Raw genomic sequence first — 18,882 nt, 5'->3', positions numbered from 1 at the left:
AAGGGACTAAGACAGTAACATATCTTACAACACGTTCAACATTGTAGTATACCAGCATTGTCCTTCCTGCTGAAAGCACTTTGCTTTTGTAGTGGTTCTGTTAAAGTGTAGGCTCCTGGAGGGTGAGAACAATTTTATTGTTTTTATATTCTCAGTGCTTAACACAGTTTCTGGCACATAGTAGGAGCCTAATAAATGCTAATTGAGGATTTCACATTTTCTCAATTTCAGCATATCCTTTTATAATTGACTACTATGCCACACCTACTCATAAGAACTTCATTTTACTTGTGACTTCACTGAAATCAGAATAGGTTTTGTTTTTTTTCTCCTTCTGAAAACTCCACTAGTTCTTCAGTATTTAATATAGTTAGCATACAGTATTGAAAATCACAAGCATCATGAGCTACAGAAGATAGAAAAACCCCTAAATTGTGACAGCACTGTGTAGTAGAAAGAGCATTGAAGACAGGGGCTGTTAATTTAGGATCAAAGGACTTGGGTTTGAATTCTGATTTTGATGCTCACTGACTTGTGCTAACTACTTTGGATAATTTACATCTCTTTGTGTTCCTCAGCTTCTTCATCTATAAAACTCAGGAATTAAACTAGTTAATTTCTCAAGTTACTTATATCTGGAAATGCTCAGACTCCAATCTGAAAATGCCATGAATTCAAAGCTTTGGTTTCTGTAAAATGATTTCCTCATATTACCCATTCTACAAACTTGAAATTACATATAATTTACTCTGAAAGTAGAATATCTACACTTTGGAGAAAATAACATATTGTTTAAAAGTTTGTATTCACATGTGTATTTTCCTTGCTTTGACTATTAATACACACCTTGCCCTATTAAGTAAGGTCAGAGTCAATGTTTTCATGTCTTACTGGACGAATTCTCTCCTCGGTATAGAAACTGTTTAGGTTGGGCTTATTATCTAAGGTTAATCATAGGATTTGTGCATAGTAAGTTCCTAATATACTGACTTAATTGTGGTCTCGTGCAAAGAGTACTAAATTAGGAATCAAGCTACTAGATTTGAATTCCTCCTCAGTCAGTACTGACCCTCCAGCTCTTTCTTCCTCTGAATTATGAAGATGATTAAAGGAGGAGATTAAATGATCTCCATGATCCCTTCTAACTCTGAATCCTACAATTTGAAGTTTAAAGGAATTTTGCACCCATATATTTGCTAATTCACAAGGAGATTTTTTAAAACATATTAGCCAGAGACATATTAGAAGCAAGATGGCTCAAAAATAATCAGCTTACATTTATGTAAAGTTTGAAGGTTCCCTTTAATATCAGCAAAGTTTTTTTACATGTCTTTTCTTATTTTGGTTCTTATAATAAAATTATGAAGTAGGCAGAGTCTAGGGCAGGCAACTCTGGATTTGTCCTATTGTAGTAGATTTAGAGGGTGCTGACAACACTTGTACCCCCTTTACCAGGGAAAACTATGTATCTTAGCAGCTAATTAGCAAGACTAATTAGTTAACATCAGAAACTACCAGATGGTTTGCTTCTTTTCCTCGAATCTGTCTCCTTTTCAAACCCTGAGTGAACTTCATCTTAGGCTAGCCCAACCTTATTCCCACATCTGATGGTGGTCTCTCCATCAGAGGCCTTGAAGTATCCCAGGGTTTTCTGTCTTTCTCTCCCACCTTGAAGAATCCTAAGATCTCCATAATGTTTTAAATCCCACCTTCAAACACGTGTAAATCTTCCCAGCCTCAAAAAATTTTACTATCCTCTCTTCAAACTTTCATCCACTCTCTTTTCTTTCACAGCCAAACTCCTAAAAAAATATTTTCTACATTTCAAGCCACCACTTCCTCTCCTTTCATTCATTCCTCAACCTTTTGCAATCTTGCCACCAACCTCAAACTGTTCTGTACAAAACTGCCAGTGAGTTCTTAATTGCCCAAACTAATGGTCTTTGCTCTGTCTGCATCCTTCTTAACCTTAATTCAGACTGTGCATGGAAGATAGGGATGTGTGCCTGGTGTGTGTGTGTGTGTGTGTGTGTGTGTGTGTGTGTACACTCACACCAGCCAGGGTGATGGGAATAGCTGGGAGAACAAGGAGGGCTGGAGGGACAGGTGGTCCTGGTGAGAAAGAAGAAAAGTTTGGGAGGAGTGAGGCAGAGGGAAAAATGAAAGCCTTCCTACTCTTTTTTCTGTTACTGACCACACCAACCCTCATGGGTATAATTAACATCTCTATGTCAGTTACTGCCAGACCTGCATAGTCTAGTCTCTTCCCCGACCTTTAATTCTACATCACCAATTGGCCTAGTGGACATTTCAACTGGATTTCCTGGAAACCTCTCAAGCCCAGCTTGACTAAAACAGAACTCGTTATCTTTCTCCTTAAGCCTACCCCTCTTCCAACCTTCCTATTTCTATTAAAGGCACCACACTCCTAGGCTTATGGCATGAGTATTATCCTCAATTCCACTCTCCCTCACCTGACACAACCAAATGTTTATGTTTGAAATTTCCCCACTTTATCCCATCTTACATGCAGCTGCCAAAGCAATTTTTCCTCAAGTGTGAGCTTATATGACCATGTCACTCTCCTACACAATCAACTCCAGGGCCTCTAGGAACATATGGAAACTCTTTTTTTCTTTTAAAGACATTCACAACCTGAAGCCAAGATGGCGGAGTAAGAGGTGAGTCGCTCTTAGGCTTCCTTATTACCTCTGAAGGTCCAGAAAATATAACCCCAGAAAAACCCTGGAACAGCTGAACCAAATGAAAGATGGAGTGCAGCAGTCTAGTAGCCCAGCTAGCTTGGGGAATTAAGCGGAAAGGCCCCTCTTACCCTGGGGGAAGGGGAGCAGTACAGAATAGGAGGCATACCAGCAAGCTAGTGAAAAGCCCCACCTCAGCATATCAAGAGGAGTTCCTGAAGCCCAGGGGGTGGAGCAGGCAAACACCAACACCTGGACCCCCGAGTGCCTCACTGAGGGTGGGGGAACTGGTGGAAACCAGCTTGGAAAACCACCAGGTGGCTGGGCATTCTACAGCAATCGGCTCTCCCAGTGCCTCAGCAAAACTAAGGGAAGCAGTGCTCCAAGGGGCCTCAAGAGGATAAATACCCTGCAACATCCATCTGAAAGGAGCTGAAGAAAGTGAAAGGAAGGAAAGGCCTTGGTGAGCAGGCAACCTCAAGGGGCCACACTACCCAATCCTACCCCTAGAGTTCCAGTATTGTTGTTTCCCTCCCAACACCAGGTAAGCCTCCCTACAGCCTCCAACTGCCAACATTGGAGGCCCCAGCACACTAAGCCAGTGACCAGGTCCTAGGCTCCCAACACAAGAAGCTTGGGTCAGTGCCCTCTGCTCCCCAGCAGGAGAGCTCCATCTCTTTAAAGGCCAGGAAATAAGCAAACACCACGAGCAAAAAGGAATGTACGATAGATTCTTATTATGGGAAAAGTGAAGATCAAGGCAGAAATTCTGAAAAGGACAGCATTCTCAACAAACCCACATCTGGAACCTCAAAAGGGAATATGAACTTGTCTGAAGCCCAAAAAGCCTTCTTAGGAGAGCTTAAGAAGGATTTTAAAAGTCAAATGATAAAGGTAGAAGAAAAAATGGGAAAAGAAATGAGAGGTATGCAGGAGAGAGTCAATAGCTTGGAAAAGGAAGGACAAAAATTAACTGTAGAAAACAAGTCCTCAAAAAATATGATTGGCCAATTGGAAAAAAAGTACACTGAAGAAAACAAGTACCTAAAAAATATAATTGGCTAAATGGGGAAGGAGGTACAAAATTTAATAGAAGAAAACTATTTTCTTTTTTTATTAATTTATTTTGATTTATCAACAATCACTTCCATATGCTTTTGAGTTTAAAATTTTTTCTCACCCTTCCTCCCCATCACCCTCCTCAAGATGACACACAATCTGATACAGGTTATAAATAAACATTCCTATTGAACATATTTTCACATTAGTGGTACTGTGAGTAAGAATTAGAACCAATAGGAGGAACCACCAGAAAGAGGAAACAAAACTCAACAGAAGAAAAAAAATAACACATAATATGCTTCAATCTGCATTCAAACTCTTTCTTTGTATATGGATAGCATTTTCCATCACAAGGCCTTTGAAGATGTCTTAGATCCTTGCATTGATGGGAAGGGTTAAGTTTATCAATATTAGTCATCACACAACATGACTATTTTTGTGTACAATGTTCTCTTCGTTCTGCTCACTTCACTCAGCATCAGACCCTACAACTCTTTCTAGGTTTTGCTGAAGGCAGCCTGTACATCATTTCTTATAGCACAATAGTATTCCATTACATTCATGTGCCATAACTTGTTCATCCTTCCCCAATTGATGGGCATTCTCTCAGTTTCCAATTCTTTGCCACCATAAAAAGAGCTGCTACAAATATTTTTGTACGTTGGGTCCTTTTCCTATTTGTATGATCTCTCTGGGATATAGCCCTAGAAGTGCTATTTCTGGGTCAAAGGGTATGCACATTTCTATAGCCCTTTGGGCATAGTCCCAAAATGCTCTCCAAAATGGTTGGATCATTTCACAACTCCACCAACAATGCACTAGTGTTCCAATTTCCCCACATCTTCTCCAACATCTCTCATTTTCTTGTTTTGTGATCTTGGCCCCATCTGCTAGGTGTGATGTGGTACTTCAGAGTTGTTTTGATTTGCATTTCTCTAAACAATAGTGATTTAGAGCATTTTTTTCATTTGGCTATAGATAGCTTTAATTTCTTCATCTGAGAACTGCCTGTTCACATCCTTTGACCATTTATCAATTGGGGAATGACTTGTATACTTATAAATTTGACTTAGTTCTCTGTGTATTTTAGAAATAAGGCCCTTATCAGAGAGACTGGTTATAAAAATTCTTTCTAAATTTTCTACCTTCCTTCTATTATGAGTTGCATTGGCTTTGTTTGTACAAAACCTTTTCAATTTAATATAATAAAAGTTATCCATTTTGCTTTTGTAATGTTCTCTGTCTCCTCTTTGGTCATAAATTCTTCTGTTCTCCATAAATCTGATAGGTAAACTATTCGTTGGTCTCCCAGTTTGCTTACAGTATCAGCCTTTATATCTAAATCATGAACCCATTTTGTCTTTATTTTGGTAAATGGTGTGAGATTTTGATCAATGCCTAGTTTCTGCCACACTCTTTTCCAGTTTTCTCAGCAGTTTTTTTTTCAAAGAGTGAGTTCTTATTCCAGAATCAGGGTCTTTGGGTTTATCAAATAATAGCTTACAAAAGAAATTGTTAAAAAATAGAATTGGCCAAATGGAAGCTAATGACTCTATGAGAGAGCAAGAATCAGTCAAACAGAAACAAAAAATGAAAAAATAGATGAAAATGTGAAATACTGTGTTGATAAAACAACTGACCTGGAAAACTGATCCAGGAGAGACAATTTAAAAATTATTGGTCTTTGAAAATCGCGATGAAAAAAAGAGCCTGGACAGTATCTTACAGGAAATCATAAAGTAAAACTGTCCTGAAGTCCTAGAATCAGAAGGTAAAATAGCCATAGAAAGAATCTACTGATCACCTCCTGAAAGAGATTCCAAATTGAAAATTCCAAGGAATATAGTAGCCAAATTCCAAAATTACCAGGTCAAAGAGAAAATACTGCAAACAGCCAGAAGGAAACAATTTAAATATCATGGAACCACAGTCAGGATTACACAAGACCTTGCACCTTCTACCTTAAAGGAGTGTAGGGCATTGAATATGATATTCTGTAAGGCAAAGGAGCTTGGATTACAATCAAGAATCAACTACCCAACAAAAATCAGCATGATCTTTCAGGGGAGGAGATGGGTATTCAATGAAATTGGAGACTTCCATGCCTTCCTGATAAAAAGACCAGAGTTCAACAGAAAATTTGATCTTCAATACAAGACTCAAGAGAGACATAAAGAGGTAAACATGACAGTAAGAAACAACATGTTATTAATAAGGGCAAACGGTTTACATCCCTACAAGGGAAGATGACACTTCTAACTCCTGAGAACTATATTTTTATTACACCATGTTAAAGGGGTATACATAAAGGGAGTGGGTGTAAATTGACTTTAATATGATGATGAGAAAAATCTAATCAAGTGGGTTAAATGGATCCAAGTAAATGAATTAATCTCATCCAACTAAGAATATGTAGTGAGAGAAAAGGAAAGGAGGCAGACAAGGGTAAATTAAGTTTCAGGAAAAAGCACAAAAACCTATTACAGCAGAGAGAAAAGGGAGGGAGAGGAGCATGTTTGAACCTTACTCTCATCAGATTTGGCTCAAGAAGGGAATAACATAATCAATCAGGCATAGAAATCTAACATGCCCTGTAGGCAATAGGAAGGTAAAGGGGAAAGAAAAGGGAGGAGGGATAGAAGGGAGGTGGGACTGAAGGAGGCAGTGGTCAAAAGCAAAACATTAGTGAGGAGGGAAAAGGAGAAAGGAGAAAGAAAAGCATAAACAGGGTAGAAAAAGGATGGATAGAAAGACACAGTTAGTAATCATAACTGTGGATGTGCTATATGAATGTAATGGAATACTATTGTACTATAAGAAATGATGAACAGGCAGACTTCAGAAAAACCTGGAAAGACTTGTATGGTCTGATGCTGAGTGAAGTGAGCAGAACCAGGAGAACATTGTACATAGTAACAGCTATGTTGTGCAATGACTAGTATTGATAGACTTAACCCTTCTCGGCAAGGCAACGATATGAGACATCTCCAAAGGCCTCATGATGGAAAATGCTATACACAACCAAAGAAAGAGCTGTGGAGTTTGAATGCAGATTGAAGCATAATATTTGCTATTTTTTTTTCTTCTGTTGTGCTTTGTTTCCTCTTTCTGGTAGTTCCTCCTATTGGCTCTAATTCCTACTTACAACATCACTAATGTGAAAATATGTTTAATAGGAATGTGTATGTATAGCCTATATCAGATTGCTTGGGGAGGGAAGTGGGGAGAGAGGGAGGAAGAAAAATTTTCAACTCAAAATCGTATGGAAGTGATTGTTGCTAAATCAAAATAAATTAATTAAAAAAGACATTCACAACCTTGCCCCAACTTATCTTTCCAGCCTCATTATACATTATTCCTCGCCCTTTATTCTATGATCCAGCCAAACTAGCCTTCTCTCTGTTCCTCACAGAGAACACTCAGTGTCTCATCTCTAAGTCTTCAGCCAGGCTGTTCCCCATGCCATCCTACGACATCCTTCCTTATCTCCTCTGCCTCATGGACTCCCTCTCTTCCTTCAAGAAGCGCTCCTTGCAGGCTTGGGTACTAGCAGACAGTGGGATCAATACAAACGCTTTCTTGACCCCACCACCAGCTAGTGCCCTACCTTGTATTTATCTACTTTGTATTTATGGGTTTTTTTCTGTATCTACTTATATATGTACTTGTCTCTCCCATTAGAAAAAGTAAGCTTAGACATATGCTTTCATTTGCTCTATTTGTATCCCTAAATCTATTTATATTATAGTACCTGAAAGGTAATGAGTGCTTAAAAAACACTTTATTTAAGGTTATGTTTCATGCTTGCTTGAGGGCATGCTTTGTCTTGCTTTCCCCAGGGGGCAGTGGAAGGGAAATGAATAAATTTTATTAAGCACCCTACTGTGTGCTAGGCACTTTACAAAGTGCTAATCATTTTGCAGATATTATCTTATTTGGTCCTCACAGCAGCCCTGAGAAGAAAGTGCTATTATATCTCCATTTCCCTGTTGAAACAACTGAGGTAAACTGAGGTTAAGTGATTTTGCCCCGGGTCACACAGCTAGTGAGTGTCTGAGGCCCAGACTCCAAAATCACTACTTTGGGTTCTAGAAGTAGGAAGAACAAATACTGTGGATGAGGAAAATGAGGTATAGTGAGGTTAAGTAAGGAGTAAGTTCAGGTCTCCTGACTCCCAGGCCTCTGCTTTTCACCATACATTCCCTGCCTTCCTTCAATAATAGACCTGCTACTCTATAATCTCAGCCCAAGGCTATAGGTCAAAGTTGTTGCTATACCCACACAATTTTGATTTATTAACCAAATGAAAAATAGGTGCATTGTTTGACAGAATACATTGCACTGCCTGAGTTTTCTGACCTCATAAAAGCACCTTCTAAACACCAGTGGTTGGTTTTTCTGGTGGATTGAACAATGTTGCACAAATGGGTAAAGTAGCAAGAGCCAAGCAGACAGGAGAAGGCCGCCTGGGAGGTATGACATGGGGCCATAGAGTATGTCATAGGCAGAGAGATGGCCTTGTGCCAGCAGAGAGGCATAAACCACCCTACATGGAAAACCCCCCAAACCAACAGCAGCCAGAGCAAATACTAACGCCATGCTCTGTGTTCTCTTGTTCTCACTTGGGAGCGACCAATCAAGATAATTTCAAGGTGGCTACGGTGAAGCAGATGTAGTCTCTTTGAGATGGCCCAGGATGGGCTGCAAAGGAGACATCAGCTTAATTATTTGGTAATTATGGGTACTGCTGTACACATATGCTTCCTTGAATGCAAAGAGAGAGAAAGAATATACCCTAGGGCAGACACTCTGGTGAAACTGCCAATGAGAGCGCCAATTATAGCCCATTCAACAGCAAGGACTGAATTGAATATTTTATATTTAAAATAGGTCATAATGCCATCCTGTGGTTCACAGGCTACTTACAGGAAGAATTCATGGCTTGTATTCATAGTAAAATAAGTAGTATGTTAATATACTATTATGTGTAACAATATATAATAGTGTATGGTTATACATAGTACCTTCATAATAATGATAATCATGATAATCATATTATAGTTTAGATTTGTTTTTATAACAATTCGAAAACTATTTGTATAGTGTTTTAAACTTGGCAAAGTGGTTTACATGTGATTTTCCCATTTGAGTCTCAATCCTATGAGATAGATATTGCAGGTATTATGGTGAGGAAATTGAGGTCTAAAGAAATGAATGGAAGTGACCTGCCATGATCACATAACTAGAAAGTACTGGGGATGGGATTTGAAAATGGGAACTCTTGACTCCAAGCCCAACACTTGCTTGTTCATTGTCTTGAAAGAATTTTCCAGGGTCATGGAAATAATAGTCAGCCTAGTGAGATTAGCGAGCCAGTTCCTCTAACAAGCCAGTACTGCTGCACCCCATTGTTCCCCAACAACAAGAGGTAAGTAACACAAGCAGAACTAGGGTCAAAGAACTTTATTGTATATAAAAAAAGAGGCAGTAACTCTTGAGTCAGAGGAGCCGGGTTCAAGCCCCTGGTCTTACTGCTATCTTTGTAACCCCGGGAAAGTCATTTAAGGCAATGAACATTTATTAAGCATCTATTTTATTCTCTTTTATAAAATGAAGTCTTTGGGTTAAACCATTTCTGATGCCCTATCTAGTTCTAAATCTTTTGATCCTCATTTTACATGGGACTATAATGACATGCAGAAAAGATTTAAGTCATTCAAGGTCCTACTGTAACTGAAAAATGACAGAATTCAGTCTTAGATTCAGAATTTCTGATTCCAAGTCCAGGACTATTTCCGCTATGCCATGTGACTTGTCATTTTAGTCTTTTTTTAAATGGTACTATAATTTTACAACCTTCAGTTTTTGACAACCACCCTTCTGGATGTGGTAGTACACAGCTATAGTCTGTGCTAGTGGGGAGGCAAGTTCAGGAATTCTGAGCTACACGAGGGCCAAAGCCAAAGCTGCCAGGGTGTCTGTACTGTCTAGCATCAATATGATGAGCCCTCAGAACTGAGGGAGGGGTAAATTAGGCTGATTATGGAGGGGTGAACCCACCTAGATTACAAATGGAGCATGGCAAAGCTTTTTGAATGATCAGCAATGGGGTAGGCCCATGAGTGGCTTCTATCCATTCAGCCTGGGCCCAGTCCTGAGGGAGAGGCAGCGATAGAAACAGAAAGACAGAGAAATGAATGAATGGATGAATAAATGAATGAATGAATGAATGAATGAATGAATGAATGAATAGATAGATATATAAATAAGTAAATAAATGGATAGATAGAAAGATGAAAGAGAGGAAGGAAGGAAGGAAGGAAGGAAGGAAGGAAGGAAGGAAGGAAGGAAGGAAGGAAGGAAGGAAGAAGGAAGAAAAATAATTCACAATCATCTGGAATTTATTTTGTCTTTAATGCCTTGGCTTATACATTACAAAAGTAGGTGGCCCAATCTTCAACAAAGTTTACCCTGTTCTAATATGACTCTTTTTTTAATCTGCTATGTAATGTCAGCAATGTCAACATCCTACCTCACCTGTGCTCTACTTGTTTGCTATCCATCCAGGTGTGCAAATCAGCTGGTTCACAACAATCTCCCCACCACTTCTGTCATCATGTGCTTTGTGGATGAGGTGTGGTCTACTCTTCTTCGCTCTGTCCACAGTGTCCTCAATCGCTCACCTCCACACCTCATTAAAGAGATTCTGCTAGTGGATGACTTCAGTACCAAAGGTAACAAAAGCACAAAGCCTGCATCCTCACAAATTAATGTGTCATTGGGGTAAGGGGAATGGGGAAGGGAGGACAGATTAGTTTGTAATCAAGCCAAAAAAAAAATGGAACACGGCCAAAGCTGTCCTTCACTTGATACTTTGTAGTGACAACATGGTATGGCCTTCAAACAGTCAGCTAAAAATAAGTACCCCTGGATCGAGTGCATCTCTACTGCCAGCTTCCCATTCAACTGAGCCTCCTTTGCCACTTTGGGGTATGGCATCCCTTTTCTAAATCATTCTACTTCAGCATCATGGTAGAGTGGGAAAAATATTGGATTTAGATTAGGAGGACCTGTGTACAATATACATTTTGTATGACCCCGAGCAAATCCTAATTTTCCTGAGCCTTAGGTTCCTCATTTGTAAAATTGGGTGTTTGGCCTAGATACCCCCCAATGTCCCTTTCTATGATCCTTCTATGATACTGGCACACAAGCCTATTTGCAGTCAATCATTTGAGAAAATACCAGAGAAAATGAAATGTTCTACACAACTGTAGCAACAGTTTGTTGTGTACAAGCATCTGTGTTGGTGTAAAACAACCAAAGAAAAGAACATTCTTGCCATTGATCATTGACAGGACAGGACCTTTGCTGCTGGCAGAAACTGAAGGAAGAGTTCAGCTCTTGGGAAGTCAGAGGCAGGGCCCCTCCTATTTCTTCTGTGACTCCAGTACACATTGTCCTCCTTAAGTGACCAAACCTCCCATTTCCAATGGGCCAAGAGCCTAAAATCTTGCTGATTTGTCTATTTCCTTCCCCTTCTTGTATCTAGAATACCAACAAGTGATTCAATATGCATTTCAAAAAATATCGTAACTACTTAAGCTTCTTATTTAGAGACTGTGTGGATAGGTAATAGAAGGTCTGCTTTGGAATCAGAAAGACCTGAGAAGTCCTGCCTCTGACACATCCTAATTCTGTGACCATGGACAGATTATTTAGCTTCATGCTGCCCTGAGCAACTCTAAAACTACAAAATATGATGGAGTTGCAGATGAACAGAATCCTTTATAGATATGATATCATGCCTCCCCTAAAAACATAGACTAGGGGAAATGCATCCATTCCAAACCCTCAATTTTGTAAGTATCACACAATACAGATTCATATGTGCTTGTTGAGTATGGCTTTCCCCAGTGCTATGAATCTCTGTGCTACAGCCACAAGGATGATGACTATAATGGTACTGTCCTTACATGGACTGCCTCTGTGAATTCAAAGCACAGCATTGACAAACACAACTCCTATCACTTTCTTAATATCTCCATAGGCACTGGCCAACAACTCCAAATTGCAGCAAATACAAACTTGATGTTGAACATAGATGGAAATGCAGAGCCCAACATAGTGTCCTCTTTTTGTCTTCCATATTAACATTTTTCTATAACCACAGTGATAAGTGACACTGCAATGACCTGCTGGAGCCAGCACCCTTTGGGAGAGCCCATTGTTAAATTATCCCAGTCAGTGAGAAATTGGCAAAACAGATTTTGATTTATTATTTTATTGGTCACTTAGACTTAAGAAAGTGATGGAGTAAATGTTAATAATTCAGAAACTTAAAAATGTGTTCTGCTTACATGTTATTGTTGTTGTTGTTGTTGTTGTTGTTTTGGGGGGAGAGTTGTCAAATATTTACCAGCACACCACCGAGGTCTGCTTACACAGCATGGCTTTTTCTTCTTTTTGAATTTTATTTATTTTAACTCTGAACTTAAGAAATGAAACAAGCATTTCACTGGAAATTGTGAGGATGCCCATCAGTTGGGGAATGGCTGAACAAGTTGTGGTATATGATCGTGATGGAATACCACTCTGCTAAAAGAAATGATAAAATCGATGATCTTAAAAAATATGGACTGACTTGCACAAAATAATGAAGAGCAAACTGAGAAGAAACATGAGAATGTCATATGCAGTAACAATATGGTTTTAAGAACAACTTTGAGCCACTAAATCATTTTGACTCTTACAAATACTCGAATTAACTGAGAAAGACTGAGAGGAGGAAAACTGGACCACAGTGGACTGACTGAACGCCTCAAAAAGTGAACGTGAGCAAAAACAGAAGCTTTCCTGATGGGAAACAATACACTCCCTTTTTTGATGATAAAGGGTCTATCACAGTTTAATCTTCCTCCTCTCAGTCTTTCTTCTCTTTCTCTTTTGTCTCTTTCCCTTTCTCTTTTTCTTCTCCTCCTGGATTTCCTTCTCTTTTTACTCTTTTCCCTCTTCTTCTGCCTGTTCTCATCCTTCTTTTCTTTTTCTTTATCTTCCTCCTCTTCCTCTTTTTCTATTCCCTCTTTCTTCTTCTTGTTTCTCTTCCTCCTCTTTCTCTACTCTCTCCTATTTCTTCTCATCATCCTATCTGTCCTCTGCTTCCTCCTCCTCTGCTTCTTCTTCATTCTCTTCTGCCTCCTCCTGCTTCTCTTTCCCAGAATCATTCATCTTTAAAAGCTTTCAAGATCCACAGGAATGAACAAGTCTGCAAGGGTGGAATTGAATGCACTACAGGAGGAATATCCTCTAACATCTTGGCTCTTTGGCAATTGACTATGGGCCACCTTCCATCACCATTGCCACAGGAAGTAATGGAAGGGAATCTCACTGAAGGAGAATTCTTCAACAACTTCTGTAAAAGTTGAACCTGAAGAATTCAATTACAATTGAAAAAAATGCTAAATCTCAAATCAAGGGTTGCGGGCTTGAATCCCAGCTCTACCATTTACTTCTTATGAGACTCTCGAAGTTACTTTACTTCTCTGGGACTCAAATTCCTCGAAAATAAAAATGACTGAAGTGGTACTAGATGAATTCTAAGATTCCTATCAGCTCTAAATTCCTGAAACTATGAACCTCAACTTGCTTGTTTGCCCTGACACAGGGGATTTTGAAGAGAGGAAACTGAGCATCTAATAGTTTAGAATTTAGGGGGTAGGGAACCTGCAGCCTTGAGGCCACATGTGGCCTTCTATGTCCTTGGGTGCAGCCTTTTGACTGAGTCCAAATTTTACAGAACAAATCCTTTTCTTAATGGAATTAGTTTTGTGAAGTTTGGATTCAAAGGCCACAGTTGAGGACCTAGAGGACCACATGTGACTTGAGGCTGCAGGTTCCCCACCCCTGGTAGATTCTTGGTAAAGTCTTGATAAAGAAATGACATTAGTGACCAAAACCTTGAAAAAGAGAATAAAATGTCACTATTCCAATAAATGTCACAGGAGTTCTTAGGCTTGTCACAGCTCCAAGGTCAGGCTGAGATAAATATTTTCTCCCTTTTCTCCCTCTTTGATTTAGAATACCTGAAAGACCAATTGGATAAATACATGTCACAGTTTCCCAAAGTCCGGGTACTTCATCTCAAAGAGAGGCATGGCTTAATACGAGCCAGACTGGCAGGGGCACAGATCGCAACAGGTGAGAGGTTATTGATTCTTGTTCTCACAACTGGATAGGATTCCCCAGAAGTCAAGTGTAGAGATTCTGGAGTCAGAACATCTCTTCCTTCTGATGTCTCTGTTTTAGATAAATTATGTTCCTTGCCGTGAGACTTTGAAGACTTTATAATGACATAATTTAATTTCCTCTCAAATAGTTTTCTCATGAGTTTACTCTGTAGATTGATCATACTTCTCCCTTGCTATCTCTCCACAATTACAGGAGCAATTCTTGATCAGAATTATGGTACACAATCTATGGCACAAGTACTACTGTGACCTAAGACTCTTATTGGTGGCCTCATAATATAGAATAAGAATAACCTATAAGAGAGCCAAGAGTACTGACTTCATTGGCAAATAAGTCCCAGATATACATAAGGTCATTTCTTAGTCTAACCCTTCTTGACCTCTCTGCTTCATTGGACATTGTCAACACTCTTTCCTTTTGGATACTCTTTGCTCTGTGTTTTATTGTAACACCACTTTTAATCACTGCCGCCCCCTACATTTGCTACTGCTCTTCAGTCTCCTTTGCTGAGCCACCATCCATGACCCCTAATTATGAGCATTCTTCAAAGCTCTATCCTAGGTCCTATTCTCTTTTCTCTCAATTCATTCTCTTAGTAACCTCATCAGCTGTCGTGGTTTAATTATTATCTACCTCCAATTACTTACAGTTCTACATATCCAGTCCCAGTTTCTTTCCAGAGTGTCGGTCAGGCATTACAAAATTTCTATTCAAAATTTCAAATTGGATGTCCCAAAGACATCTTAAAATTGCTTGTGCAGAACAGAACTCCCAAACTCATCTCTCTTCCAAATCTCCCTATTACTATTGGCACCACCACTGTTCTAGTCTCCCACGTTCATAAACTCAGCATTTTCCTCAACTTTTTACTCTCCCTCACTCCATATATCCAATGGGTTGCCAAATTTTCCCCAGCCTATCTTTTCAGCTATGTTGTATGTTACTCCATCTTCTATAATCTGTCATTTAGCTAATTCAGCCTTCTCTCATACACAAAACAGCATTCCTGTCTCACTGCCTTGGCACTGACCATCTCCTATGCCAGAAATGCTCTCCCTCTGCTTCATAGAATCTCTCTCTTCCTTCAAAATACAGCACAAACCATCACCTCCTACATGAACCCTTTCTTTTCTGAATTGTCCAAATGTTTTAGTGCTTTCTCTCCCTAATTACCTTGTGTTCGACCTCTTTATCATTTTTCTCTTTATATGTATTCTTATATATGTACTAGTTGTCACCCCAATTTGATTATCAGCTCCCTAAAACTAAGGGTGGTTTCATTCTTAGTATTTGTATTCCATGCAGCCACACCAGCCATGCAGTTCCTGGCACATAGTCTTTCATAAACATTTGTTATTTGTTAATTGGTAGGTAAATATAAAATTTGAAGAGGAGAACCTAACTACTAAAGAATTAGGAAAGTCTTGTGATAGGAAATGGTGCCTGAGTTAATCCTTGAAGGAAACCAAGGATTCAGAGAGAGAATTCCAGGCACACAGGACAACCTGTGCAGGATGTCAAGTTCAAGGAAGAGCTGGTTTGGCTGGAATGCAGAGTTTTTGAAGGGAAGTTACATGAAATCAGTTTAGAAAGGGGGACTGGAGCCAGACTATGAAAGGCTTCCAATGCCAAGTTGAAGAGTTTGTATTTCATTCTAGAAGCCATAGAGAGTCACTGACACTTGAGCAGAAAATAAGATGGTCAGACTTGGGCTTAAGGAGATTCTTCTGGCAGCCACATGGAGGATGGTTTGAAGAATGGAGAGACTGAAAAATGGGAAGTCCATTTAGGAAGGTATTCATTCATTTGACAAACATTTCTTAAGCATCTGATATGTGATATCCTAGATGTTACCAACACAAAGACAAGAATTGAATAGTCCCTCTTCTCAAAGTACTTATATTCTAATGGAAGAAAACAAAATGTAGAGAAAAAGCAATACAAATACAGTAACAAGCAAATATGAAGGGTGGCTGGACGCAGAGCCAGAACTAGAGCAGGTAATTGTCCCAGGATAGGGCATTTAAAGTTCTATTGGACAAGTTACTATATTTTATTAATTAAGAAAACAGTTGTAAAGAGTCAGGACAAGATGGTGAGGCTAGGCTGGAGCTATGGCTACCAAATGAGGGAACAGCAAGAGTAGAGGTTGATTCAAAATAGCTTGAAAGGGGAGGGGAGTATAAGGTGAGAGGCTCATAACCAGAGGGAGGGCTGGACCTAAACTGTATCTTTGTTCTGCCCACCAGGTGATGTGTTGACATTCCTAGATTCTCATGTGGAATGTAATGTTGGGTGGTTGGAACCTCTCCTAGAAAGAATTTATTTGAACAGAAAAAAAGTGGCCTGTCCAGTTATTGAAATAATCAATGACAAGGATTTAAGGTAATGTCATTACATTTCACTGAATGTTTCCTTTATGCACAGACCACTAGTGACTAAGTATACTATTTAGTCCCCTTATATTGAAATCTTCTCAAATATGACAAACACAGTCTCCATCCCGTTAAATAAGAAATTCCTGCCAGTGCTCTAGAGTAAGGGCATATCTTGGAGGAAAGACAAATTCATTAAATAATTTACTAATCCAACTCATTTCTGAACTACACCTGTTCCCAGCCCCAATCCTATAAACCTCTTTATATGTATCCATGTCTTAGCAAATTCTAATCCTCATTAATAGATGAATTTTCTAGTACTCTCTCTCTCTCTAAGCCATTTGGATCTGAGGGCCTGTAAGATCCCATTCAGGCTAGCACAGATCGTAGGTGAAAAGGGAAAATAATTTCAGAAACTTACAATCCTATCAATCAAGCATTTATTAAGTGTCTACTATACACCAGGCACTGTGCTAGTTACTATACTGCAGAGACAAAAATGAAATAGTCTCTGCTCTCAGAGAGCTTACATTCTATGGCAGAAGACAACATATGTATGCACACATGTGCACACATACACATATGTATTTATTTGTATTGTACATATGGAATTAACACTTGCAGAATAAATATGAAATAAATTTGAAGTAATTAAATACAAGTTAAAGAGAGAACACCTTAGAATTTGGGTGAAGGAAGGAATAGATTCTATAATAAGATGAAGGTGTGCAAAGACATTATGAAGGAATTAAAAGCCAAACATAAATATTTATATGTTATTCTTGAGGCAATAAGGAGCCACTGAAGTTTATTGAACAAAATAATTACATGGTCAGATCTACAACTGAGGAAAGTTACTTTGGAAGCCATATGGAGGTTGGTTTGAAGTAGGGGAGAAAGTTGAGGCAGGCAGGCAATGACAACCTGACCTAAGGCAGTATCTATGTGAATAAAGAAAGAGGGTCAGATATGAGAGATGTCACAGATGTACAAATAGTGAGATTTGGAAACTGATTAGATATGTGGGGTGAGGGAGAGTAAGGAAACAAGAATAATGCTAACATTACAAGCCTAAAAGACTATAACAATGTGGAACCCTCAACAGAAATTGAACAGAAAGTTTAATAAAAAGAGGAATTTGGGGGGAAACGTGTTACATTTGAATGTATTGAGTTTGAGATGTTTCTAGTACATATACTTTAAAGTGTCTAATAGGCAGAACACTAGTATGTGGTTATTGAAGTTCAGGGAAGAGAATAGATCTATTAGTCATCAACACAGAAACTATAAGTTCTTGGGAGCAGATGAGTAGGAGGCAGGGGGGATGCAGAGACCTAGAGACACAGAGAGAGACAGAGACAGAGAGATATGCCCTTACCCTAGAGAGAGACAGAGACAGACAGAGATCTAAAGACAGAGCTTTGGGAGACACTACAGCTAGTGGGTGAAGATGGATAATGGGCCGATAAACATATTAAAAATGAATTGTCAGAGAGGTAAGAGGAGAATAGTGACATGAAAACCTAAGGAGGAAGGAGAATCTAGAGGGAGAGGGTGATCAGCTGTGTCAAATGTGGCATGGATGTCAAGAAGGATGAGGACTGAGAAAAGTTCATCATTAGATTTGGCCATTTAAAGATCACTGGTAACTTTAAAGAGAGTCATTTCGGCTGAATAATGACATGGGAATTCAGAATGCAGATCATAGCATAGCAAGAGGTGAGACAATGGAGGCATAAACAGTCTAGGGGAGGGAACAAAGCCTGGAAAGAACTGAGTAGTACAACTATATAATCACTATGGCACAAAGATTCCATAAATTCATGTGTCATTGAAAGATTTGTGGTGATGTTTGTCCAACATCTTGTTCTTAGGCAGTTAGTTCTTTCATTCGGGTTATAGTGATTGCTAAGAAGTCAGCATACAGGATGTAAGGTAATGTGTCATATATCTGATAAGGCTTTTGCGTGCTTTCTCTTCTTAGCTACATGACAGTGGACAACTTTCAAAGAGGCATCTTTGTGTGGCCCATGAATTTTAGTTGGAAAAAGATTCCTCCGGAGGTCATTAAGCAAAATAAGATAAAGGAAACAGATGTAATAAGGTAAGAGTGGGAAATTAGGATCGTGGAAACAAAGTGGGGACAGAGGCATAGAAATAGATCTTAAGGAGAAACAAGGTGTGTCAGTTTATTCCATAGTCTTCCATAAATTAATTACTGATTCTAGAAAATATGTAAACCAATGTAGTTATTATAAAAACAACCCCAGATCAGAAACTATTGTTATTAACATCACCACGATCAAGTAATTTCTGAATTGCTTGTCTTCTTCAGCAAGGTAGTACAGTGGGTAGAGCGCTGAGCCTGGAGTTAAGACAACCTGAGTTCGAATCCAGTCTCAAATACTTACTAGTATGTGACTTTGAGCAAGTCACTTTACCTCTGTTTGCCTCAGTTTCCTCATCTCTAAAATGAGGAAAATATTAACATC

General features: G+C 39.1%; 1 protein-coding gene across 1 annotated transcript in view; it reads left to right on the top strand.

The window, feature by feature from the left end:
- The window catches only part of GALNT5 (polypeptide N-acetylgalactosaminyltransferase 5), an 81,843-nt gene that overhangs the window by 28,851 nt on the left and 34,110 nt on the right, over nucleotides 1–18,882 (top strand). The window contains exons 2-5 of the mRNA XM_021004964.2: nucleotides 10,332–10,498; nucleotides 13,842–13,961; nucleotides 16,262–16,397; nucleotides 18,375–18,494. Coding sequence (XP_020860623.1) covers nucleotides 10,332–10,498; nucleotides 13,842–13,961; nucleotides 16,262–16,397; nucleotides 18,375–18,494 — 543 coding nt within the window. The remainder of the gene's footprint in view (nucleotides 1–10,331; nucleotides 10,499–13,841; nucleotides 13,962–16,261; nucleotides 16,398–18,374; nucleotides 18,495–18,882) is intronic.

The sequence above is a fragment of the Phascolarctos cinereus genome, unplaced genomic scaffold (assembly GCF_003287225.1).
Source record: "Phascolarctos cinereus isolate Bilbo 61053 unplaced genomic scaffold, phaCin_HiC Scaffold_726;HRSCAF=1367, whole genome shotgun sequence".
NCBI classification, from domain to species: Eukaryota; Metazoa; Chordata; class Mammalia; order Diprotodontia; family Phascolarctidae; genus Phascolarctos; species Phascolarctos cinereus.
Note: the sequence above shows the minus strand (reverse complement) of the source record. Positions and strands in the feature narration are given on the sequence as shown.